We start from the raw sequence: 27528 nt of genomic DNA, 5'->3' as shown, positions 1-27528 counted from the left end.
GCCCTATGCAGAGTAAGACACAAACCGGGTTGGCCGAGAACCGTGGTCTACTACCTTTTAGGTGGTTGACAAAGAGATGGGGAGTAGTTTTATCAGTCCATGTTTGGTTTTTTAGACCCCAATTTCTTGCTGCAACAATTACATAACCTAGTTACTAACATAGTATTTTTCTTCTGATGATTTTGGACCTACTCAGTAAGTCAGCAACCTGGACATGGCTAACCAGAAAGACATTCAGTTAAAGCTTCAAGAAAGAACTCAGTAGCACTGTTACTAATAAAAACCATGGAAAACTTGAACTAGTTTACCTAGTTGGTGAAAGCTAATGGAAATAAAATGCTGAAAACCTAAGTGATTTCTAGATTGTTCTTCCGACTCATTAACTTTGCTGTTTTTTTTTTTTTAAGATTATTTATTTATTTATTTGACAGACACAGATCACAAGTAGGCAGAGAGGAGGAAGCAGGCTCCCCGCAGAGCAGAGAGCCCGACGTGGGGCTCGATCCCAGGACCCTGAGATCATGACCCAAGCCGAAGGCAGCGGCTTAACCCACTGAGCCACCCAGGTACCCCGCTAATTGTTTCTTTTATACCTCTGCTCTTAATCTATAAAAATCTCCGCCCTGCCCCATATAAGGCCTTAAAGCCTACTAAAGGTAGCTCGCTGTTAGCATGTAATCCCCAATGTGAAATAGTCTTAGAAAATGATTTCTTAGGTATAAATTCCTAATAACAAATTTTGTTATAAGAAAAGTCTATGACTTTATTTTCAGTTTTTTGAAAATAGTTTTCAGGGAAAAAAACTGATAGAACACAGAAAAAAACTTGAAATCTCTCATTGAACTATGAACTCAGCAGAGGAAGAGACTTTGAATTCTTCTCCTTCTGAAAGAAGAAATCACTTCCAAAATGTCCCTTGCTCGTGTAAATCTTTCCCAAGTTTGATGTACTTCATCTCATAAAAGGAACATGATTTTTTTTTTTTATCATTTAAAATGAAAGAAATAAAATAGGGAAGATGGGTCTCTTGTGTTATACATTTTTAGAGAAAGGTTACATCTTTAAAGCAGCTTTGTAATCCTCAGAGCTGCATCCTCATCTATTAAAAACTAGCAAGTTGTATTCATTCAAGTACCTTAATTCACGGTACTTTATATAGTTTTATAGATGGAAGGAGGCCCAAACAAAAACAAAACAGAACAAAACAAAAACAGCTAGCACAGAGCTATAAACAAAAAATAAAACAACTTTAAAATATTGATTATTATGAGGTGGAATCAAATGAAAATTAACGCTGGATGACAAAACAAATCTCTAATTACATAAATAAGTCCTATTATGCGCTGGAAATTTCCACTATCAGAATTTCCCGGTTACAATAAGGAAATACGTAAAAGGGGAACGTAAGTAAACATGGTAATTTGGTTCTTTTCAGGTCTACTGGTCCAACTGCCAGCCACGTTGAGTGTCCGGGTTTTCAACGAAGTGTGACCAGTTCTTCTGAAGAGGTCGGGTGAATAGCAACCGTGTTGTCAAAGTCAGCTTTTGTTGCCCCCATTTTAACCGCAACAGCAAAACCTTGCAGCATTTCATCACACCCGATTCCTTGCATATGGATCCCAACCACCTGGAGCAAAAAAAAGAAAAACGCTTTAAGTAAAATTTTTATTAGGTAGATTAATACATTTTTTTTTTAAAGATTTTATTTATTTATTTGACAGGCAGAGAGGCAGGCAGAGAGAGGGAGGAGGAAGCAGGCTCCCCATGGAGCAGAGAGCCCGATGCGGGGCTCGATCCCAGGACCCTGGGATCATGACCTGAGCCGAAGGCAGAGGCTTTAACCCACATTTTTTACTTGTCATGCGAGATACGTGATATTTTAAAACCTCTAAGACACCTGAGTCTCTTATCTGGACATGGAAGGACACAGGGTACTATGCAGTCCTGCATCCATGTCCCTCCCCAGCAACCCCCCACAGCCCTTACCGCTCAGGCCCCTCCGGCTTTCCTTCTGTCCAGAGTGTTCACTGTGCTCTCTCCTTTGCACAAGCTGTTCCCTCTGTCCGGACAACTTTTCCTTCCCTTTTGAGTTAAGCCCATTCATTCCTCTGATAGCTCCATTCGCCTTCCCAACCAAGTCAAACTGTCTATCATGTGATCTCCAGCACCACTCTCTCTCTTTCATGACTCTCCCCCTACAATGTTCTATTTCTCTGGGGACTAGAATTACAGCCCATCCTCCCTGCAGATTTTAGTCTCTACACAGAGGGGACCTGCCTACATTTGCTCCCACTCTCTCCATAGGACCATGCACAAGATCGCCCTCACGCGGCCCTTCGTCCATACACACTGCATGACCACACGGAGGACCATTAAGAGGTATCTGTTTCACATAGCATTTTCCAGTTGTTTCTCAATCATTTTAAAACCGTGTTAATTGTTAATGTTCCCCTCCAGCAAATATTCTTACCAAAGTGAGAAAGTATAACATTTAGCTATAAAAATACTTTGGTTAAAAATAAATCAAGAATAGGGGTGCCTGGGTGGCTCAATGGGTTGAAGCCTATGCCTTCGGCTCAGGTCATGATCCCAGGGTTCTGGGATCGAGCCCCGCATCAGGCTCTCTGCTTAGCAAGGAGCCGGCTTCCTCCTCTCTCTCTCTCCTGCCTCTCTGCCTTCTGTAATCTCTGTCAAATAAATAAATAAAATCTTTAAAAATAAATGAATAAATAATATACTACTGAGGCGCACCTGGGTGGCTCAGTTATTAAGCATCTGCCTTCAGCTCAGGTCATGATCCCAAGACCCCAGGATCAAGCCCTCCATTAGGCTCCCTGCTTAGGGCGAGCCTGCTTCTCTCTTTCCCTCTGCCTACTATTCCCTTGGCTGTTCTCTGTCTCTCTGTCAAATAAATAAATCTTTTAAAAAAGAAAGAAAAAAACACACTACTGAATTCTATACTTACCATGATTAGGATGGTAAATTTTATGTTCTGTTTTTTTACAATTAAAAAAAGTCTATCTCAATTTACAACAAAAAAGTCCCAAACCATACATATATAACACAGCCAGATTTTTCTTAGATATTGTGATCTAAACTGAAGTTACAAGGAGCTTTTGGGGATGGCACGAACTTTACAGGATTCCTCTCTACATCCCAGTTCTTAGTCTTTGGTAGTCTGTCAAGTAATGTTTATCAAATGAATGAATGATAAAAGGCATGAAGAAATAACCGATTAAGACAAAAGAAGAGACCTCACTGATCCAATATATGAACATCTTAGACTATTCAGGAACATTCAGGGCCAGAAAATAGCAACTTCTGTTTTGCTGCCCACTTTACTAATCTTCTTTGCTCTGTTTCTCTGCTTCTGTCAATCTTCAGTGACGCTGATTTCTGTAATACAAGGATTATGTCTTCTGGCTTTTGATTTACAGGGTCACCAAATCACATACAGACTACGTTCTTTTTGACAAAAGAAACGACACCTGAATCTTTAACTAAGCCGCTGTCCCTTCACAGAGCCACGTTCTCAGGGCATTCTGCCATGTCCCGCTGTAATATTTAATTCAATTTGTAAAAAAAGCCCCATAGGGGGCGTCTGGGCAGCTCAGGTCATGATCCTAAGGTCCTGGGATCCAGCCAGGGTCAGGCTCCCTACTCAGCAGGAAGCCTGCTTCTCCCTTACCCACTCCTCCTGCTTGTGTTCCCTCTCTCACAGGCTCTCTCTGTCAGATTAATTAACTAATTAATTTTAAAAACCCCAAAGGTTGACTAATACCCAAACAAACCTATTATAAAAATTATTTTTTAAAAAATCTGTTCAAATTCAAACCTGTTCAAAATCTAAATCACAATGAGATACCACTTTGTATCCAGTGGGATGATTCCAACTAAAGACAAGTAACAAGTCGCAAGGGGCTGGGGGCACCAGAACCCTCACTCAGGGCTGTAGCCACTCTGGAAAACAGTCAGACAGTTCCTCAAAACATTAAACCAAAACTAGGTAAGTGGTATCCCAGAAAATTTTATTGAATAAGCGCTCTCTTCTTCCCTGATTGGCTATGTTAAATCTAAATTTATCTTCCGATAAGTTCTTATACTTACCAGTATTTCTAAGGGGTCTATCTATTCTAACCTATAGGTCCATGACAGTGAGCTTTTCTGTGGTTTTCAAACTTTCCTTCCTATGTTTTAAAAGCATAAATATATGGAACCTTCTGTTTTTTTTATTTTTAAAAGTTTTTATTTGTTCGAGAGAGACAGAGAGAGCACAAGCAGGGGGAGGCAGAGGGAGAGGGAGAAGCAGGCTCCCCACTGAGCAGGGAGCCGGAAGTGGGCCTCGATCCCAGGACTCCAGGATCATGACCTGAGCCAAAGGCAGACGCTTAACTGAATGAGCCACCCAGGTGACCCTGGAACCTTCTTTCTTAAAGAAATATTACAAAGTGTCGGGGGCAGGTATGTACATAGCAGACAACATGGCGCTTGCGCCTGCGGCTAAACAGAGGACTTGTGCACCACCTGAAAAATGATTGGCTATGCCCAGAACAGGAAGCCCCTGGCCACCGCGTGCCTTTTATCATGCTAAGTGTTGATCATGCTCCCTTTCACGTGTACAGCCTGCTGATTGGAGGAGAGGGGATATAAATAGGGGTAAACATCCGGGTAAGGGGAGAACAATAAAGATTTGCAAGCTTGTCACTCCGGGTCTCCTGGTCATTTTTGCTGGTGAGAGCGACAACAAAGAACCCCAGTATATGTAGGCAGATAAAAGTAGGACTGCACCAGCTGAAAAAGAGGAGGCTTAACTCTTTACTTGGTCTCCCCTCTCCCGATCCTGCCAAATACCCCATCCTTGCCAAGTGTGAAGACATTCTTCAGCTTACTACAATTTTCCCATACCTTTTCCTCTGCAGTGGCACAAACCATTTTCATCACACATTTTGTTTTCCTTTTGGTAACCGCATGATACATTGGGGTAAAGGTGGTTGAATAGGTCTTCACATTTTCTTTTCCATATTTATAGATGGCCTCCTCTATAATGCACAGGGGGGGAAAAAAGCATCTGTCAAAAACCTAAATAATTTCACTGAGCTGTTGAAGAGAGAGATGACCAGAAATATATAATCTGAGTAAAATCGTGAGAAAATATCAAAGAAAACTACAAAGAGGGACATTCTGTAACATAAATGCCAAGGTCATGAGAGACAAAGGAAAGGCTAAGGAATTTCTGTCTCTTTTTTTTTTTTTTTTTTTTTATTTGACAGAGAGAGAGAGATCACAAGTAGGCAGAGAGGCAGGCAGAGAGAGGAAGGGAAGCAGGCTCCCCGCTGAGCAGAGAGCCCGATGCGGGACTTGATCCCAGGACCCTGGGATCATGACCTGAGCTGAAGGCAGAGGCTTTAACCCACTGAGCCACCCAGGCGCCCCAAAATTTCTCTCTTGATTAAAGGAGACCAAAGGGGTAAGAAAACAAATACAATGCATCACATGCTGGACTGAATACTGACATTCGGGGAAAAAGTGTTAAAAATGACATTGTTTAAGGGGCAGCTGGCTGGCTCAGTTGGTTGAACATATGACTCTTGATCTGGAGGTTTTGAGTTTGAGCCTCATGTTGGCTACAGAGATTACTTTAAAAAGAAAAAAAACCCTGGGACGCCTGGGTGGCTCAGTTGGTTAAGCAGCTGCCTTCGGCTCAGGTCATGATCCCGGCGGCCTGGGATCGAGTCCCACATCGGGCTCCTTGCTCCGCAGGGAGCCTGCTTCTCCCTCTGACTCTGCCTTCCACTCTGTCTGCCTGTGCTCGCTCTCGCTCGCTCTCTGACAAATAAATAAATAAAATCTTAAAAAAAAAAAACCTAAAGAATAAAAAAAGAAAGGAAAAAATGCAATATGTAAAATGCAAAAACGCATTTTTGCAATGCAAATGCAAAATGCAAAAATTATAAAAATGCAATGCAAAAAATTAGCAATATATGAGTAAGATCTAAAGTATGCATAATATTATATGAATTTGTTTCTTTTTTATTACCTTTTTTGTAAACTGAAGCATTATGACATAATATTGTTAGTTTCAGGCATGCAACATACTGATTCAACAATTCTAAATATGACAAAATGCTCACCATGATTAAGTGTAGTCACCATCTGTCAGCATACAAAGTTATTTTAATATTAATAGCTATATTCCCTGTGCTGTGTTTTTCAATCCCATGTCTTGTTTATTTTATAACTCGAGGTCTAGACCTCTTAATTCCCTTTACCTATTTTCCCTATCCCTGCATATTGTAACAATTGAAATGTTGTCTTTTGAAAACTGTATCTTGCTTATGTAAAGGAATGGACTCGTTCCCAGGAAACAGATATTGAAGCATGTGTGTGTTTGTGTGTAGAGAAAAACTATGGTAAAGCAAAAATGTTATGGGTATACATAGTCCTTTGTAGTACAGTAGTCTCCTACTATGCACAGGGAAAAAACATTCCAGGTCCCCAGTGGATGCCTGAAACTGGATAATACCAAAGCCTCTGTATACTGTTCTTCCTATACATACATATCTATGATAAAGTTTAATTTGTAAGTTAGGTACAGTAGATTAACAATTAACTGATATTAAAAACAACTATAATACACTGTAAAAAAATTTACATGAATGTGGTCTCTCCCAAAATGCCTTATCATACTGCACTCACCCTTCTTGTGATGATGTGAGGTGACAAATGCCTGTGTGGTGAGATGAAGTGAGGTGAGTGACGTAGGTGCTGTGACCCAGCGTTAGGCTACTTCTGACCTTCTGACGATAAGTCAGGAGGATCATCTCCTTCCAGACCACCGTTGGTCACGGCGAACCAACCATGGAAAGTGAAACTGCAGATAAGGGGACTATACTATATTTTTGCAGCTTTTCTTTAAATTTTAAATTAGTTCAAATAAGAAAGCTAAAAAAAGGCAAAGAGACAAAAAGGGTGGTGTGGGGAAAAGGAATTCTACTCTCCAAGTGTTAGCAGTTAAGGAGGAAACTGGAATTATGACAAGAGGCCAAGCCAGAAAGGAGTGGAATTTAGGGAGTGAAGATAGGTTTAGTCAACAACCTCCCCCTGAAGTTCCAGGGAAGACGGAAATTACAAATTACCTGTGTTTTTAAATACCTACCTTCCGTGAGTCCCACTGTCCCAATCGGGGGGTGGCTGAAGACGACTGTGGGGATGTTGTCATAGTCTAATTTGGAATCTTCTTTGCATTCAAAAAGTCTATGGGCAAGTTTTCGGCCAGCAGCTATGGCAACTACAAAGATATTTAGAAATCAGCATTTCAGTTTATTGCTCACTTTAAACCGCAGAATTGTTCTACTAACCATTTCCTGTTCTGGCTTAAAGTAATACTGACAAAGAGTCACACCAAAGCTCATTATAATATCTAGATCACCATAATGAAGACATACCAATGCCTTGGTTAACAATTCAAAACTATCAGCTTATGTGAATTCTGTACGTTCTATTGGTGGCAGGGAAGGTGGGACATATTTACTAGTTCCCAATCATCTGGCAGACAGTTACCTACTGAATTAGGATATTGGCTTTTGGATACAATACGGATGAAGCAAACTATATTAGTTTTGAGCAACTGCAGTTGTACCTTATAACCTTACCCATTTCACAGTGTTTTTTTTTTTCCTTTAATTCCTGAGAAGGCCTCCCCAGCCTCCCCCTATCTACCACGTACATCATGGCTCCTCCTCCCTGGCTAGTCCTGATGGATTAGGGCTCTGCTTAGCAAGGATAAAGACCATGATCCTGGATAATGAATGATTCCACACTCTCCCTCGCTGTCCAAAGGGACTCTGGGCTCCTTTGGTTCTGATATTATCTCAATCGCCAATTACACACTTAGTCATGCTGCTACTGACTTGACAGAGTAAGTTGTTTTTTTTTTTTTTTTAAGTTGGAGCCCAACGTGGGGCTTGAACTCACCACCCTGAGATCATGACTTGAGCTGAGATCAAGAGTCAGATGCTTTTTTTTTTTTTTAAAGATTTTATTTATTTATTTGTCAGAGACAGAGGGAGAGAGAGCGAGCGAGCACAGGCAGATAAAGAGGCAGGCAGAGGCAGAGGGAGAAGCAGGCTCCCTGCGGAGCAAGGAGCCCGATGTGGGACTCGATCCCAGGACCCTGGGATCATGACCTGAGCCGAAGGCAGCTGCTTAACCAACTGAGCCACCCAGGCGTCCCAGATGCTTTTTTTTTTTTTTGACGCTTAATCAACTGAGCCACCCAGGAGCCCACATAAGACTTTTTTATGTTTATTTTTTAAATTACTTTTACTTCTTATTTTTTTTTTTTAATTTTATTTATTTATTTGAAAGACGGAGATCACAAGTAGGCAGAGAGGCAGGCAGAGAGAGAGAGGGAAGCAGGCTTCCTGCAGAGCAGGGAGCCCGATGCGGGGCTCGATCCCAGGACCCTGAGATCATGACCCGAGCCAAAGGCAGCAGCCCAAACCACTGAGCCACCCAGGCGCCCCTACTTCTTATTTTTTTAAAGTTTATTCTCCTTAGCCTGTTTTTAATCTCGTATTTAGAAAAAAAATGCCTACATTAGCAAAAGCATCAGTTATTAATTTTGTTGATTTCACATTTTTTTTCCCAAAATAAGGTATTGGTAGGATACATAAGAAATTTTCTTTGATATAATTTTCAACAATTAGATTATTGTCAAGTTTTTGAAACTTTGCTTGTTTATTTTGCTTTGGCTAAAAGAACTTCCTGAAGGAGCTATAAGGCTTTGGGCAAGTGACTGCAGTAACTTCCCAGTCTGACAAAAGACCCAGGACCATTTTAGAAAGACTGGTGAGTTAGCACAGGGGTACAGAGTGAAAGCAGCTGGAGCGATGTTACTAATACAGGTGGGGCAAAGAGCTTGGAATGGTGCCAGTTAACTCAGGAAGTAGGTTGGGGTATGGGATGAAGGGAGTTGGGTTGATCTTCGTCGTTATAATAAATCATCAGGGCACCTGGCTAGCTCAGTGGGTAAAGCATGTGACTTTCAAATCTCAGGATCATGAGCTCAAGCCTCATGTTCGGTATGGAGCCTACTTTAAAAAATAAATTAAAAAATACATACACACAAATAAAAATGAAGACCTTAAAAAAAAAAAAAGACTACATAATCATATAAGAATGCCACTCTACATTGCTTCTTCCCAAAGCCACCTCCTTCCACTGTCACCCCATGCAACTGAGATTCTAACTTAGTCTCTTCAGAAGAAAGAAGCTGTCGTCTCAATAACAATTTCAATCTTCACTAAAGCACTTTTAGTCTTTTAAGGAAAACTAAGTATTAGTCAGAAAACACCAGGTACCGAACGATTTCCGTACATTATTATTTTGCCCACATTAAGACACTCATCCTTTCAACTTTGCTTAAGTTGAACAGACTGTGAATGGCTCAACAGTTTCTACAACCCGCAGAGCTTCCCTTACCCGAGAAAAGAGAAACAGTACCTGGAGTAAGAAGAGCTTTTCCACACACATCCCCAACAGCATAGATGCCTTTGACGCTGGTATTCTGGAACTCATCTACTATGATATGACCTTTGTCATCAGTTTGAATCCCCTAAAAAAGTGAAAGGCTATCATGTCACTATTTGGCCTATCTACCAAAAAAGGCAAACCCAATCTCTGGATCTTCAGTTCAAGCACCTTCTCAGCCTGAATCTGAAAACCGCAACACTCAACCACAAGATGAAAAACATTTTTTTTTTATAATAGTTCTATGTATTTATTTGAGCAGGCATGAGCCAGGGTGGGGGGAGGCCGGCAGAGGGAGACAGAGGAGCAGGCTTCCCACTGAGCAGGGAGCCCGACTCAGGGCTCCATTCCGGGACCCTGGGACTATGACCCAGGCACCCAAGATGACAACAAGTTGAGAAGTTCAGGGGCACCTGAGTGGCTCAGTCAGTTAAGCAACTGTCTGCCTTCGGCTCAGGTCACAATTTCAGTGTCCCGGGATAGAATCCCGCATCTGGCTCCCTGCTCAGTGGGGAGCCTGCTTTCCCCTTTCTGCCTGCCATTCTGCCTACTTATGATCTCTCTCTCTCTGTAATAAATAAATAAAATATCTTTAAAAAAAAAAAAAAAGCTGAAAAGTTCCTATCTCTTGCTTAATTTAAAAGGTAATATTTGGGGCACCTGGGTGGCTCAGTGGGTTAAGCCTCTGCCTTCGGCCCAGGTCATGATCTCAGGGTCCTGGGATCGAGCCCCACATCAGGCTCTCTGCTCAGCAGGGAGCCTACTTCCTGCTTGCCTGCCTCTCTGCCTAGTTGTGATCTCTCTCTGTCAAATAAATAAATAAAATATTTTTTAAAAAATAAATAAATAAATAATGAATAAAAGGTAGTATTTTATCCAATTTTGAAGTATTTAACAGGACTCGCCTTTGCAATACAATTCAGCTGGTCAGGTAAAACATGAAAAGGAAATACTCAACTCTCAAATGCGCTACTTCCTACTGCTGTGGAGTCCATCAAAGACAGCGCTTTCAAACTTTCAAACTTTTCCCACTGAATGGGGGCACTTGGGTGGCTCAGTGAGTTATACATCTGACTCCCGGTTTTGTCTCAGGTCGTGATCTACCAGTTGTGGGATCAAACCCTGTGCTGCACTCTGCGCTCAGTGTGGAGTTGGCTTCGGATTCTCTCCTTCCCACCCACTCTCTTTTTCATATTAAATAAATAAATAAAATCTGGGTGGGGACCCTTTTTCCACTGAAGCACTCCTCTTGAAGTACACTAATTCATAACTTAGAGGGGTTAGCCTGAAGCAGTCATCAAAAGCAGGCTTGTTTGAAGCTTACCGTTTTAATTTTTAAGATTTTATTTATTTGACAGAGAGACACAGCAAGAGAGGGAACACAAGCAGGAGAATGGGAGAGGGAGAAGCAGGGTTCCCGCCAAGCGAGGAGCCCAACATAGGGCTCAATCCCAGGACTCTGGGATCATGACCTGAGCTGAAGATAGACACTTAACAACTCAGCTACCCAGGCGCCCCACCATTTTAATTTTTAAAAATCCAAATAAATTCGGTATTCTCTCTAAAACATACTGATGTTTCCTTAACCAAATATTTTTCCTGCATACTGAGTCAAATTTTAGCTCCAAAAAGATGTGGCATGCTTATCTTGTGGCTTTGCAGATCCCACCTGTATAAACTCCCATGTGATAAGAAAAAGAGTGGAAATAGACAACACAGTGGTTAAGAGTACGACCTTTAGACAGAGACCTGGTTCAAATCCCAGCTCTGCCACTTACTAGCTATGGGACCTTGTATAACTGCCTATTTATTTACAAATACTTGAGCTTCTAGTACAAATGAGGCATTAACCTGGTCACTGTAAATAGTGGTAAGTAATACAGATATCCTCCCTACCCCACAGAATTACAGCCTGGTAGATTGTTTATTATTAGTGTGCTGCTTCTGGTTACTTTGTCCTTAGCCCTTAAAGAGTTGTGGGCAAGATTATAGTGGGTTAGTAACAAAGTATAGGTTGACAAGACCTATACATGGTAAAAATGTTTATTTGCATCATGCAAATATATATTAATACTGAATAAGACTGAAAACTTTCATCTCATTTTTTAAAGATTCAGGAAAATATTTGAAAGGTTGAAAACTCAACCTACCAAAGCCTGTATCTATACAATGACAAAATATCTCTTGAAAGGTGAAAACCTGGATAATATAAAACAGACAACCAGTTTAACTAGATTTCACCAAATAGTAATTAAAAACAAGGAAACATCTCCCTGGATATTTTTACTTTTTAAAATGCTGAAGAACACCTTTTATGAAATGAAAAAATAATGATAAAGGATATTACTATTAGAACATAAATTAAGAGGCACTTGGGTGGCTCAGTGGGTTAAAGCCTCTGCCTTCGGCTCAGGTCATAATCCCAGGGTCCTGGGATCGAGCCCCGCATCAGGCTCTCTGCTCAGCAGGGAGCCTGCTTCCTCCTCTCTCTCTCTGCCTGCCTCTCTGCCTACTTGTGACTTCTATCTGTCAAATAAATAAATAAAATCTTTTAAAAAATAAATTAATTAATTAAAATGTTACACACTGCTCAAGAAGGCCTATCAAATATATAAACCACAAACATAAAATAATCCTGTTATTACTTGCAGAGTAGTATAGCCTATCAGGAATATCCTTACCATCATCAAAAAGAGCAGCTGGTTAACATGGACTGAATTCATACAACCAGCCAGCATCTAAATTAATCCCTTTGTGGAGCACCTGGGTGGCTCAGTCGGTGCAGCGTCTCCATCTGGCTCGGGTCATGATCTCAGAGTCCTGGGATCCAGTCCCACGTTGGGCTCCCTGCTTGGCATGGAGTCTGCTTCCACCTCTCTCTCTACCTCTTCCCTCCCCCATTAGTGCTCTCTCTCACTTTCTCTCTCCCAAATAAAGAAATAAACTAATTACTTTGCATGCATAATCTATAACCCAGTGAGACAAGTACTGTTTTTATCCCTATACTTACGTGAAGCAATTGAAACTTAAAAAGAGTAATGAAGCTGCTTGCTGAAGGCCACACAACAGGTAAGTAACAGAACTAAGACTCAAAACTGGGTCAAACTCTTGAGACCTAGACCCCAAGCTACTACAGGAGACTTGGAAAACAAAACAAAACAAAATTTAAAAGAACAACTCAGAATGTTAATTACAACACTGGTAAGCCTGCTTCACATCTACTTCCATTCCCAAGTGCCCAAAATATCCAGGATTGACTGACACACCCAATAATCGAGATTAGGTTACAGATGATAAGGAATCATTTCAAGGTTTAAAGAGCCAGTATCATTGTAAAAAGGAAATCTGCAAGGAAGCGGCTAGTCAGGGCAGAGACCTGATCTAGGATGATCACATTAAAAAGGTAAAACAGTATTTTTTTCAGTTTTAAGAAGCAAGGGGATTTGATGACAAATGATGCACAGATTAAAGAGAAAAAAATCTAACCCAACAAAAGTTTAGGGGTCAAGGGGGTGGGGAACACAGAAGTGCTAAATATTCAAGTGTTTTGGTTAGACTAAGCTTACCACTTTGTTTAAATTCAGGCCACTGGAGTTTGGGTCCCGCCCAATGGCCCACAGCAGACAGTCAACATCCGGAATCGTGGTCAAGGTGGGTTTCCTACCAGGAACCGAGGTAACCATGCACAGTTCCAAGCCGGAGGGAGTCTTCTTCACTTCCTTGACCTATTGGCAAATAAAACGTGTTAATTTGGGGAGAGGGAGAGAAGACGGAAAACGAAGAGGAAATTAGAACCCTTAACATTTAAAAATTCTCCACCAGATCCTACATGTGGATCCTTGATGCTGACACATTCACTTTTGCTCAAAGGACGCCAACAACGCAACTTCTAGGAGCCTAGACTGTTTCCTAGGTTGGCCCGAATTATAAGGCGAAGGCCAGAAGTGTCCGTTCTGTCAACACCCTAATGCCCTAATGCTTCAGCTTAAAAACAAGGTTTTTTAAACTGTGCTTCTTAAAAAACATGATAAAATCTTTTTTTTTTTTAAGATTTTATTTATTTGTCAGAGAGAGAGAGGGAAAGAGAGAAAGCACAGGCAGACAGAAAGGCAGGCAGAGACAGAGGGAGAAGCAGGCTCCCTGCTGAGCAAGGAGCCCGATGTGGGACTCGATCCCAGGACGCTGGGATCATGACCTGAGCCGAAGGCAGCTGCCTAACCAACTGAGCCACCCAGGCGTCCCAAAAAACATGATACAATCTTAAGTCACAAATCTAATAAGCACAGTGCTGGCGACTAGAGGGTGGGGAGAAAACAGGCCGCAGTGGCATTGCTAAGAACCTCACTCACACCTCATGGTCAGTATTTCTCCTGGATGTTTCTCATCAGCACAGGGAGGGGGTGAGAATTGGATCAGAAGAGCCAGGTGCACAGTCTGGTGAAGATCCCAAGGGGGTTCTGTCTCCACTACCAGGTTAACACTTCTATATTCACATTTATTACTGTATTTGATGGGGCCATCGCTGAGAGGGTGCAGCTCAAGAGACAAAATTGCTTTTGCAAGCCTAATGCTGCACGAAAAATGAAATTCAGTGATTCCAAAGAAGTAGAGTACTCTGTAAGTCTGTCCATTTGCAGAACTCAAAGGGGTGCACTTTAAAAACAGAGTCCATAATATTATTCTCTGAAAAAGAAATATAATCCTCAAAAATAAGCATGTTCGATAAGGAATTTGAGCGCATACACACACACACACACACACACACACACACGAGTTGTAGTTTTAACTAGATTTAACTACCAGATTTCTAATCTTTTATACCTTGACTTTACTAACATATTGAGAAATACAGCTGCTTAGGATAAAGAAAAGAATTGGTAGTACTCTAGAAAGGGATACTTTGACTGGGGGAGACACAGAGTTTGCGTTTATTAAACACTCGGGTGGAACCAATAGCATAAAGTGGGATTCACAACACACACAGGAATAAGGGCTATAAACATGCCTGAGGCTCAGCCATACCTGTGAGTACTTCAGGACCTCTATGCCAGAATTCTCCAGCTCTTCAGTGCAGTTTGAACTGATAATGGAATCAAAATTTCTAAGTACCTGTATACAAACAAAGGCACCAGAGAGATGGGTGGTAGGAAAGGAATAAAATTTAAATGAAAATAACATTACAAACTTGGTACCCAAATATCTGCATCCTGCCTCCTATCTCCTCTTTCCTTCATGGCCATATTGTAAGAGGAGTTTCGATCTGTTTTCCTACATCACCACCAAGGTCTGTATTATGTCTGATTTCACACAGTCCCATTTTAGAGTTAAACAGACAGGCAGCCTTCGGGCTTCTATTCTCTTTGCCATGTCCCTCTCAAGCCTGCTGCATTTCCCCATAATTATGTCTTGGGAACAGAAATTCTCCTTCCCCTTTCTGTATTTCCAAGGCAGCTTCTACTCTTGTATGTTTTTAAGGAAGCAAAATCTCCTTATTTATGCAAAAAAGTCAAGACCATGGCCCTGCAGAGGTCTTTGTGATAATCCACCTGCAACAAACCCCAGGTGGGGTGAAGATGGGAGGTCATGAGTTATTCATAGGATAGTTCTAGAACGGACTCACACCAGGGCAGGGAAGAGGAGAATCAGCCTGATGTTTGGAGAATGGGGGTTGGCAAGGGCAGGAAACCCAAGTGCATATGCAAATGAGCTGGTTTTCTAAATGCAGGGATTATTCACTCTACTGATAATAGTGCTGTGGTTTATTTCCTTACTTATACATTAAATTAAGGCTGTCAATCCCTCTGCCTCTCTCCTTCCTTCCAGTTTTCTGGATATATTCCTGCGATGCAAAATAACATAACATTTACCTAGGGGAGACATTCTTCAGGATATAAATCTCCTGCAGGTAAATTATATGATAAGTCTCAAGGCCAAAGAGAAAGTTCCTTTAAGTACATGTCGACTGGGGTTATTAATTTCCCTTGTCTCCCTCTATTTACTCAAATAATCAAGAATTAGAATCGTAGCATTTGAATCGTTAGGAATCTGATAAATATTCCTAAAGAATTGAATGACTTGCTCAAATCACATGCTTGTTAAGGTCAAACAGATTCTTAGGCCAACACTCTTGTGATTGCCTGGAACCATGTCCCTGAAAGCTCAAAACTGTACCAAAACCCAGTGGGTACTATCATGATGAATCAAAAAAACACAAGAAACAAAAAACAAAAAATAAACAAAAAAACAAAAACAAAAACAGGGGTGCCTGGGTGGCTCATTAGGTTAAGCATTTGGCTAAGGTCATAATCCTAGAGTCCTGAGATCGAGCCCCGCATTGGGCTCCCTGCTTGGTGGGGAGCCTCCCTTTGCCTCTGCCTGCCGCTCCCCCTGCTTATGCTCTCTATCAAATAAATAAATACAATCTTTAAAAAAAAAAAAACATATAAAGCAACACTTCACCAAATAATGACATATAGGCTGCATTGGCAGAAACCGCTGATCCATGAACATGTCTGAACTGCATGGGCCCACCTATGCAGTTTTTTTTTTACAGTATGATATTGTAAATGTGTTTTCTCTTATGATTTTCTTTTTCTTTAAGTAAGCTCTACACCCAGTGTGGGGCTTGAACTCATGACCCTGGATTAAGAGTCACATGGTCTCCCCATTGAGCCAGCCAGGCGCCCCTCTCTTAAGACTTTTTTTTTTTTTTTTTCAGAGAGAGGGAAAGGGAGAGAGAGAATCCTAAGCAGGTTCCACGCCCAGCATGGAGCTGGATGCCAGGCTCAATCTCATAACCCTGAGATCATGGCCTAAGCTAAATTCAATAGTCAGATGCTTAAACAACAGAGCCACCAAGGTGCCCCTCTTTTGATTTTCTTAGCAACATTTTCTTTTCTCCAGCATACTTTATTGTAAGAATCTGACATAACACATATACGAAATACATGTTAACTGTTTATGTTACTGGTGAGGCTCCAGGTCAAGGTCAACAGTAGGCTATTAGTAGTTGTAGGGAGTCAAAAGTTGCACTTGGATTTTTCCACTGCACAGGGGGTCAGCACACCTAACCTCCAAGTCATTCAAGGGTCAACTGTACTGTCCTTGGCTTTCTAAGCCCTCAGCTAACCCTCAGTTATGATGCTAATTTGCAGTTGCAAAACTTTGGCCTTAATTTCTTCATCTGTAAAATGACATTCAGTAAAATGATCTGTAAGCTTCCTTTATTATTATTTTGTGATAAATAATACATAACATTAAATTTACCAACTTAACCATTTCTAAGGATACAGTCCTGGAGTGTTATGTCTACTCATTATTGTGCCAGCCATCTCCAGAACTTGACTTCTTACAAAACTGAAACTCTACACTCTATTAAACAGCCCTCAATCCTGGTAACCCACCATTCTACTTTGTTTTTATGAGTTTGACTAGATACCTCATATAAGGGAAATCATAAGATTTGTCTTTTTGTGACTGGTTTACTTCATTTGGCGTAATGTTCTCCAAGTTCATCCATGTTGTAGTCCGAGTCAGAATGCCCTTCCTTTTAAAGCTGAATAATATTCTACCATATGATATACACATTTTCTTGATTCATTCATCTGTCAACGGACACTTGGGCTGCTTCATCGATGCCTGGGCTCTTGTGAATAGTGCTGCCATGAACACAGGTGTGCAATCATCTTTGATACATTTGCTTTTAATGCAAACACTGTAGTGAATTTTTTTTTTTTAAGATTTTATTTTATTTGACAGACAGAGATCACAAGTAGGCAGAGAGGCAGGTAGAGAGAGAGGGAAGCAGGTTCCCTGCTGAGCAGAGCGGGGCTCGATCCCAGGACCCTGAGATCATGACCTGAGCCGAAGGCAGAGGCTTTAACCCACTGAGCCACCCAGGCGCCCCTGTAGTGAATTTTTTTGACCGAGTGTTATTAATCCAACACTACCCTCTGATCATACAAAACTGATTTCCAGAATAAGAAATTAATATGACAGTCTGTTCAATTTAACTAGTATTTATATTTAAGCCTGCAGGTTTCCTTTTAAGGCACCTGACACCACCTACTACTTCAGGATGAAAATACCAGCCAGTTTGATCCAATCAGAATCATTATCAGCTGGTAGCTGATAAGGACATACAGCCCAATTCAAAGAGCTTCTCTGCAGTTCCATGCAGAATAAACCAACTGACTTCCACATGCTTTACACCCTGGTCTAATATTCTCAGGGTAAATTTTTTTAAAAGATTCAAGCAAAGGAAAGGGAAAAGGAAAAAAGCAAAGAATTTACCTTATCATGCCGTATCATTAGTGATGTCTTTGAACCCAGAGCGGAAAGAATGCCAGCTATCTCTACAGCAATGTAGCCCGCGCCGACAATGACACTGCGGCTAAAATGAGAGAGAGGGTTAGTATTTTTAAATAAACGGATTTTGGAATAATTTAAGATTTACAGAAAAGTTGAAAAAATAGTACAGAGGTGTCCCATATACACTCTGCCCTGTTCTCCAAGTTAACATCTTGCAGGATCACGGTACACTTGTCAAAACCAAGAAATGGAGGTTGGTACATTGCTACTGACTGAACTCCAGACTTATTCAGACGTCACCAGTTTTTCCATTCATTTCCTTTTGTGGCTCCAAGATTCAATCTTGGATACCACATTGCAGTTTTATGTAGAAAATGTCCCCTGTAGAAGGGAAGTATATTTTTAGCTATCAAAAGCTCTTTAGCCTCAGGGCGCCTGGGTGGTGCTGTTTGGTTGAGCAACGAGTCTTGGTTTGGGCTCCAGTTGTGACCTCCCAGTTGTGAGATCGAGCCCTATGCCACGCTTCATGCTCAGCTTGGAGTCTGCTTAAAAGATTTTATCTCCCTCCCCCCTTCTGCTCCTCTCCCCACACTCACTCTCTCTCTCAAATAAATAAATCTTAAAAAAAAAAAAAAAAGTTCTTGGGGTACCTGGGTGGCTCAGTGGGTTAATAAGCCTCTGCCTTCTGCTCAGGTCATGATCTCAGGGTCCTGGGTTGGAGCCCCGCTGCACAGGGATCTTTGCTCAGCGGGGAGCCTGCTTCCCCCTTTCTCTCTCTGCCTGCCTCTCTGCCTGCTTGTGATCTGTCCATCAAATAAATAAAATCTTAAAAAAAAAAAAAGTTCTTTTGCCTCATTTCTTCAGAGAGGGAAAAAAACCTTTGAAAACTAGAGACGACTTTTTATTTTGCTTTAAAGATTTTATTTATTTATTTGACAGATGGAGATCACAAGTAGGCAGAGAAACAGGCAGAGAGAGGAGGAAGCAGGCTCCCTGCTGAGCAGGAAGCTTGATGTGGGGCTCAATCCCAGGACCTGGAAATCATGACCTAGCTGAACCAAAAGCAGGCACTGAACTGACTGAGCCTCCCAGGTGCTCCCCAAGATGACTCCTTATGAGTGACCTTCATACCTAAACCTAAAACTGGCAACTAACTCACCATGATTCTTCCCTGCTCAGAACTGCCTTTTTTTTTTTTTAAGATTTCTATTTCTATTTATTTATTTGACAGAGAGAGAGTCAGCGAGAGAGGGAACACAAGCAGGAGGAACGGGAGAGGGAGAAGCAGGCTTCCCACTGAGCAGGGAGCCAGCCCAATGTGGGCCTCCATCCCAGGAGCCTGGGATCGTGACCTGGGTCGAAGGCAGACGCACAATCCACTGAGCCACCTGAGCGCCCCTCAGAACTCCTCCTTGATCACTCTTCAATTCTATCAATCTTTGCAGTAGGTTACAGGCTACTTAAAGCAAACCATGTAACTTACAGGATAGATCTGAATGAGAGTAGACTCCCCTGCCTAAATTCCAGTCTAAAAAGGCATCTTCAGCACTAGATAAATACTGATGAAGGTCTGAATCAGGGGTGGAGAAGCTGATCCCAGCCCTAGGGCAATGAGGATTCCCAACATGCTGCAGCCTGGAGCGTCAATACCCCTGAGCTGGAACTGCCCCAGTCAGGGCTGGGTTTGCTGAGGCTTCAAAGAACTTACAGTACTTGGAAAGAACCAAGCAATCTGGGAAGAGCAGAGGAAAGTTGGTTTTTTTTTTTGTTTGTTTTGTTTTTTTAATATTTTATTTATTTATTTGACAGACAGAGATCACAAGTAGGCAGAGGGGCAGGGCAGGCAGAGAGAGAGAAAGAAGGAAGCAGACTCCCCACTGATCAGAGAGCCCCATGCGGGGCTCAATCCCAGGATCCTGAGATCATGACCTGAGCCGAAGGCAGAGGCTTACCCACTGAGCCACCCAGGTGCCCCAGACGAAAGCTTTCTTTACGACCTTCCAAAGGTAAGGTATCCGTGGGGTGAGTCTGTGCCATCAGAGGGGTCTGTCTGGTCTAAAGAGAGGACGAAGTGTGAACCCAAAGAACGGCACATCGGCTTACCTTACAACTCAGGGTTTGAAAAGGAAATGTCCCCATAGCCTGGAAATCATGAAATAGCTCTTCCATCTCAACCTCCCTCTTTCCTATTATGTTTGACCTCTGCTCCTTTCTCGAGGGCATGAGATCAAGCCCCGCTCAGCGAGGCATCGGCTTCAAATTCTTTCTCCCTTTCCTTCCTCCCTGTCTCTCCCTGCACACACACACACTCATGTACTCTCTCTCTAAAATAAATAAAATCTTAAAAAAAGAAAAAGAAAAAAAATTGTTCATTCATTTCCTATGTTCCCAGAGTCCTTTGTTCCTAACACACATAAATTCACTTATTAAACTTGTCTTGCTAGCATTTTAAATATATTAAAATAAATGATTTGATTTTTTAAATCCTTTATTTTAAAAGACTTCACGGACAGGTATCTGGTAAGGTAGATTCTACGAGGGTGAGTCTAGATTGACTTGTATCATCCAGACATGACAAGTCATGACCACATTTCTGGAAACATTCCCCCATGTGTCCTCATTCAACCCTAAAACCAAACAGGACCAGGCAGATCGTGAGGGAAAAGGAGTGGTTCTCTGACACAGTTGTGTGCCCTGCAGACAGCAAATATAAAATGGACCGTGCCTCCCTCAAAGTCAGAAGAGTGCATACTCCGAATATCTTCATGGGAGGTCTACACTGTAGCTAAGAGACTCAGAGAAGCCCTCTTGCCCCTTCTTCACCGTCTGCGGCTCCAGGTGAATTAAGGTCAAGTTTCGGACAATGGGTTATTAGTCACACTCCGTGAAGGCCTTTACAGAAACACAGGATTAGGACTTGGAACCGGCTTGGCAGCCCCGCAAGGGAGCAGCAGCATTGAGCAATGCTGATTTCCAGATTCGGTGCTACTTACAGGGAGATAAAGGTCCATCCTGAGCCAAAACGGTCCCTCCAGCCTAGAAAACCTGCAACGGGCAGCTTCTTCAAATTAGAGAAACTGTCTTCCTCAGTAGATTTTTTTCCTATGCATCTAATTTCGTGACAGACATTTACAAAGGTTGTCTGGACAAATCCACATGGAGGACAAACCCAGAAAACCTCTCTTTTGTGCAAACAACAGGCCTTTCATTGCACCAGTGGCTCTGTAAACCAGAATCAGTTAATTGCGACACATGGGCAGATGATGCTGTATTCAGGTGAAGAAAGAAGATGGTTTTAGGACTTTACTATTTACTCTTCAAAACCACTGTGTGTTTAATTCTCGCCCTAAAAACTGTAATGAAAGATCTGAGTCAGGGGGCGCCTGGGTGGCTCAGGTGGTTAAGCGACCGGCTTTTGATTTCGATTCAGGTCATGATCTCGGGGTTTTGAGACCAAGCCCTACGCTGGGCTCTGCGCTTAGCGGGGAGACTGCTTCTCTCCTTCTGCACCTCTCCACTCTCTCTCAAATAAATAAATAAATAAATCTTAAAGAAAGAAAGAAAGAAAAAGGCAGGTCTGAGTTGTTCACTGGGGATATTAGTGGATGAGATACCCAAGGTCATTAAAAGAGAAGCAGGTAAAGAAAATTCAAGGGAAGCCTGCATTTAATGGTTGGGTGGAGGAGGCAGAAGAAGCGTTAGCTAGAGAGACTGAGGAAGAACAAACTGCTTACCCAGGCAATTCTTCCAGTTGGAAAAATCCATCACTTGTTATTCCTAGGCTGGCCCCTAGGGAGGAAAATGCAATACAGATCACACAGACCAAGCTTTCCCTTATAAAAGGGTATCAAAACTTTGTATATGGACCCAGATGCTTTCTCGGCCATCACATACTGTTCTGACAAGTTTTGTCAAAGTCTCCACTTGGGATGCTGCCAACCCAGTCTTTCCTGAGTACACATTTTCATTTTCTCTGTAGAATTAAGAGAAGTGATGACTGCCTACTACATTTTTCTAAGGAACTAAGATCGTCTTGGCTCTCATGAAGAGACTCTGCTGGCTCTGTTTCATTCTCCTGCCCCCAAATGTAGGTGTGAACCCCTCAGCTCAGCCTTGGCTCTCTTCTGTGTTTTTCGTCAAACGTTTCAACCAACTCTCCCCTGACAGTGGAGGACTTTCAAATATTCCAGTTTTGACGTTTTCCCCAAGGAGTCCCAGATTCCTAACTGCCCCACTACATAATTCTACTCTGCTTCAAACTCAGTATGTTTAGAATTGAATCGTAGGGGCGCCTGGGTGGCTCAGTGGGTTAAAGCCTCTGCCTCTGGCTCAGATCATGATCCCAGAGTCCTGGGATTGAGCCCCACGTCAGGCTCTCTGCTCAGCAAGGAGCCTGCTTCCTCCTCTCTCTCTGCCTGCCTCTCTGCCTACTTGTGATCTCTGTCTATCAAATAAATAAATAAAATTTTTAAAAAAAAGAATTGAATCTTAAACTTTAGGTCCCAGCTGTATCCCTCTCCCAAGTTTACCACTACAGTTAAATTGAACAATCTCCACCAATAACCCAAATGAAACCCTGAGTTAATAAAAATACTACACTTTGCTAAATTCGAGGTGCCATGATTAAAGGACACATCCGGGGCACCTGGGAGTGCAATCAGTTAAGCGTCCGACTCTTGGTTGCGGCCCAGGTCATGGTCTCAGGGTCGTGAGATCAAGTCCTGCATCGGGCCCCACTCTCAATGCAGTGTCTGCTTGAGATTCTCTCTCTCCCTCTCCCTTCCCCTCCCACTTGTGATCTCTTTCTCCCTCTAAAATAAATAAATCTTTAATAATCCTGATCTCAGATGTGATGAATATACTTTTTTAAAATGTGTCCTGGAATCAATGAAATCCAGCAGCTGATTCTTCCTTCTGAGTCCGTTATGCCTGTCCTCCTCTCTGCGGCCTGGTCCACAGCAGCAGCTCAGTAAGCCTCTGCAGAACCAAGCTTCTCCTTTACAGATCAGACACTAATGCTGGGGTTCCGCACCATATCATCACCCCCACACATGCTACCGCAACAGCTCTCTGCATTCATCTGCCTCCTCTGTGAGTCCCTGTCAGGTCAGGTGTCTAAAATTATCGCTGACATCTTGTCACAACTCTATTTATAAGCTAACAGTTATTTGACCCAGTTGTCGTGAATTCTAGAGATTCCTTCATTTGACTTTGTAAGTCTCTGCAATCTGGTCCTCACCCTTTTCTAGTCTCAGCTTAATGAATGGGCCCCCAGTACTTCAGTACTGGAAAAATTGGTCGAAGTAGCTCAATATCTTTTGAAGACATCTGTATTTCCCACTGGTTCTTTCGGTCTTCCTCTTCCTCAGCACTTACCGCTCAATCTGTTAGCCTCCTTTTTCCTGGAAAGTCTTTTTGGTTGATGCCATCCTATAGCAATCTGTCCCACCTGTGAGCACCCTAAGCCTAGAAATAACCTTGGAACACTGACCTTTTATTTAATTCTTTGCACGTGTTTTTATTATATGTTTTAAATTAGTAAATGTATACATTTTAAAAATTTGAAAAGCACAATAGAGCATCTAGTGAAAAGCAATCTTTCCCACCCCGACCTCTAGTGCTCTCCGTTAAGGGAGTCAGCATCACAGGGCTTTGAGTATTTTTCCAGAGATATTCCAGTGCATGTGGACAGTCTTCCTGCCTTTTGAAAAAAAACACAAATTGTAGCATACTATACACTCTGCTTCATACCTTGCTTTTTTTCACTTAACAAGCAGTCTTGAAGACTGCTTCATATTAGGATGCTTATGTCCAAACTTTCAGTTAAATTTTTAGGAACTTGAGAATAGTACTTTACCGTCTTTTATGGTAGTTGCTCCTGACCTTTTGGGGGTCATGAACTTCCTTTTAAAGCTGGTGAAAGTTTTGGATCCTCTCCCCAGAGAGAACAAAACACATAAATGCATGTGCACCCAAAATTTCACATTTAATTCAGGTTGGTCACAGATCTTATAAGGCCAATCCAGGGAGAATACAAAATATGGATAAGCTATGATCACCGCCCAAAAAGACCTTATAATTTAGCTGGGGAGAAAGACATGAACCATGTTTCTTATGTGAGAATAAGGCAGTATGTTCATAGTTTATCCCTGTGTGCACAAAAGGCAAGAGCAAATAGGCCTATCTGAAATTCCTTACTGCTTTAATTTTATAATTTTCTTTTTTTTTCTTTTCTTTTTAAGATTTTATTTGTTTATTTGACAGAGAGAGATCACAAGTAGATACAGAGGCAGGCAGAGAGAGAGAGAGAGGGAAGCAGGCTCCCTGCCGAGCAGAGAGTCCAATGCGGGACTCGATCCCAGGACCCTGAGATCATGACCTGAGCCAAAGGCAGCGGCTTAACCCACTGAGCCACCCAGGCGCCCCTAATTTTATAATTTTCTATGTAAGAGAGAAAACTATGCATACCAAGTAAGTCATTAAGTTATATCTGTACAAGATTTCACTTCCTTAAACAGAACACAAGTAAAGAACACATCTTGTAGGGGCACCTGGGCAGATCAGTTGGCTAAGCAACTGTCTTCAGCTCAGGTCATGATTCTGGAGTCCTGGGATCGAGTCCCACATCAGGCTCCCTGCTTAGCAAGGAGTCCACTTCTCCCGCTGACCTCTCTCCTCTCATCCTCTATCTCTCTCTCTCTCAAATAAACAAATAAAATCTTTAAAATAAACAAACAAACAAAGAACATGTCTTGTAAAAAAACACTCAGGGGACAAACCCAGGTGGGTGCCCGTCTCTGTCATGCTGAAAGGATGAGATTCTTTGCTGATTTTTCTTGCGGTGTTACCTGTAGGCTGTCTGAACTTGGAGCTAGAAGAAATATCTTTGCCCCATCACCAGGCACAAGTTAAGCTAATTACATTTAGGTTCTGCGGAGGCCTTCTCCTCCGTGTGGCCTTGTCCAAGAGAACGAACTGGAGCAGGCAGATTCCCTAGCATCGCTTGGAAGGCTGAAGACAACAATATACTCCACTTGACGGTTAACAAGTATTTGCCTTGAGAAGACTCACCGGGGATCTGGCTCTCCTGGGGACGTGACGGCACGCCACCTGTGGCAATCAGGATGTGAGGAGCAGTGTACTTGTTCCCATTGACCTCTACTGTGGGCTCCGGATCAGAAGTGAATGCTGCATGGCCATGGATGATTTCTATATGGGACTGGAGAAGGGACCGTGACATTAGCCTGTGCTCAAGATACGAGAACACGTGTGGCGACATATCTGCTCTTTCCCTCTCTATGGAGGCTATCTAGATTTGAGGTTTGCTGACACCAAGACAACTCTGTCACGTCTGAGTTTCTGCAGAACGTCTGTTCACTGACACTTAGGTAAGGAGGTGGCCGTGTGATGCTGGAAGTTGGTCACAGGAAGCTATAAAGATGCTATCTTGGGCCAAAATCCAGAGACCAAAAAAAGATACATGCTAGTCACCTCCCCAGGAAGAAACCCTCCATCTCTGTCCGCAGGAGTTGGGGAGAAAGTCTTCCTCACTGGCAATGAAATCACACTGAAGAATGCTGTGTCTGGAGGAGGGGCAGAAGGCTCAGAAAGACAAAAGGATAAAGATGAAGAAAGCAGAGGCAAAAGAGGAACACTCCGGCCAAGGGAGGGAAACGCAACACTTCTGTTTTCTCAAATAAAATGGAAGTAACCACAAAATCCCACAACAATGAAGTTCTGTGCTAGAGATGTTACGAAGTCAGACTCTGGCACCCTCTGTGCTGGGGCCTCCCTTTCGGGGAATAAGGACAAGCTTCTGAAGCTGTGATATGTGTATCGGCAAGCAAATGTGGGCAACTTACCAGGACAATGGAATCGTGGGAGCTTGATCACAAAGGGCATATTTCGACATTTCGGAACATGCTCTTTTCTGAATTAAGTTATTTCCTCCTTCCCAAATAGCCCTCCAGGTGCCCTGCTTAACCAAGCTGAATCAAGGTCAGCGCCAGAAGCCACAAGAAAAATCTTCCTCAGGAGAGAATGGTTTCCCATAGGGTGCTAGAGGGGTCTGGGTCAAGTGCCAATAATAATCATGAGGGGGAGGAACAGAGAGAATTTTTTTTTTCATTTCCTAAGATACTTGACAGAAAGTATCCTTTCCTATTCACAAGCTCTGGACTGACTATAAGTAATTCCTTTCCCATAAGGTCACATACAGTAAGTTTGACTACACACCAAATTTGTGAATATTTAAAAAAAAAAAAAAATGCTGTTCCGAGTGACTTTCCTGGCTTTTCTGCAAAAGTATTTAAGCTCACTCCATTTTTTAAAAAAACTGATGTGGGTGTCTTAGTATAACAAGTGGTACCTCTATGCTCATGTCTAATGGTCTTAAAATCTCTTGTCATCCATGTAGAGGGGACCGAAGGCCCTCAAATACTTGAATTGGGATTAAGGTCAGAAAATATCACCCTCCAGGGGCACCTGGGTAGCTCAGTGGGTTAAGCCTCTGACTTCGGCTCAGGTCTCGAGGTCCTGGGATTGAGTCCTGCATCGGGCTCCCTGCTGAGCGGGGAGCCTGCTTCCCCTGTTTGTGCTCTCTCTCCTTCTTTCACTCTCTGTCAAATAAATAAATTCTTCAAAAAAAAAAAAAAAAGAAAAGAAAATATCACCCTCCGAAAAAATAAACCCAATGAATAAGAATCATTATAAAAATACATGAAGTTAGCCATTTATAGAAGTAACTGAACCCTAAAAGCTGGCTTATAGACATGCTGTCAATGAGATTATGGGGGCCCAAATATCACCGACAATCTACTGATCTAAATACAATCTAAGCTATGCAGAAATCTTAGAACCTGCAAAGTGAAACCACGAAGGCAAATGAAGGGGGGTGGGATATACACTGTCAAGAAAAGAGCAGCGGGCAGGGCACCTGGGTGGCTCAGTGGGTTAAAGCCTCTGCCTTCGCATGGGTCATGATCCTAGGGTTCTGGGATCAGAGGCCCACATCAGGCTCTCTGCCCGGCAGGGGGTCTGCTTCCTCCTCTCTCTACTTGTGATCTGTCTTCAAATAAATAAATAAAACCTTTTAAAAAAAGGAAAAGAAAATGGGCGCCTGGGTGGCTCAGTGGGTTGGGCCGCTGCCTTCGGCTCAGGTCATGATCTCAGGGTCCTGGGATCGAGTCCCACATTGGGCTCTCTGCTCAGCAGGGGGCCTGCTTCCCTTCCTCTCTCTCTGTGATCTCTTCCCTTCCTCTCTCCTACTGTGATCTCTCTCTGTCAAATAAATAAATAAAATCTTTAAAAAAAAAAAAAAAAAAAAAAAAGGAAAAGAAAAGAAAAGGACAGCCGGGGACCCCTGGGTAGCTCAGTCGTTACATGCCTGCTGTGGGCTCAGGTCAGGATCGGAGTGCTGGGACTGAGATGCACGACAGGCTCCCTGCTTGGTGGGGAGTCTGTTTCTCCCTCTGCCCCTCCTGGGCTCTTTCTCTCTTTCCCTCTCTTAAGAGGAAAAAAAAGAAAAGAAAAAGGGCAGCAGCTGGATTGTGCACCATTTGTCAACGTCTCCAGCAGCCCCAAGGGGAAGTACAACATTTAACCACCAAGACAGAAAAAGCCAGAGACTGGCAAAAGATAATATATATTTGCTGAAGGTAAACAGGCCTTTGCCCGGTGTACTTGATC

General features: G+C 42.4%; 1 protein-coding gene across 1 annotated transcript in view; it reads right to left on the bottom strand.

Annotated features, from left to right (window-relative positions):
• Positions 1 to 391: 391 nt before the first annotated feature.
• The window catches only part of GSR (glutathione-disulfide reductase), a 48092-nt gene continuing 20955 nt past the window's right edge, over positions 392 to 27528 (bottom strand). The window contains exons 5-13 of the mRNA XM_082715104.1: positions 24913 to 25060; positions 21576 to 21630; positions 17824 to 17923; positions 14554 to 14640; positions 13098 to 13256; positions 9505 to 9616; positions 7157 to 7288; positions 4906 to 5039; positions 392 to 1627 (exon numbers count right to left, since the gene is read on the bottom strand). Of these exons, the coding sequence (XP_082571230.1) occupies positions 1478 to 1627; positions 4906 to 5039; positions 7157 to 7288; positions 9505 to 9616; positions 13098 to 13256; positions 14554 to 14640; positions 17824 to 17923; positions 21576 to 21630; positions 24913 to 25060 (1077 nt within the window). The 3' untranslated portion in view covers positions 392 to 1477. The remainder of the gene's footprint in view (positions 1628 to 4905; positions 5040 to 7156; positions 7289 to 9504; positions 9617 to 13097; positions 13257 to 14553; positions 14641 to 17823; positions 17924 to 21575; positions 21631 to 24912; positions 25061 to 27528) is intronic.

This window comes from Mustela nivalis (assembly GCF_964662115.1).
Source record: "Mustela nivalis genome assembly, chromosome: 20".
In the NCBI taxonomy this organism is placed as follows: Eukaryota; Metazoa; Chordata; class Mammalia; order Carnivora; family Mustelidae; genus Mustela; species Mustela nivalis.
The sequence above is the reverse complement of the archived record's forward strand: the minus strand, read 5'-3'. Positions and strand labels throughout refer to the sequence as shown.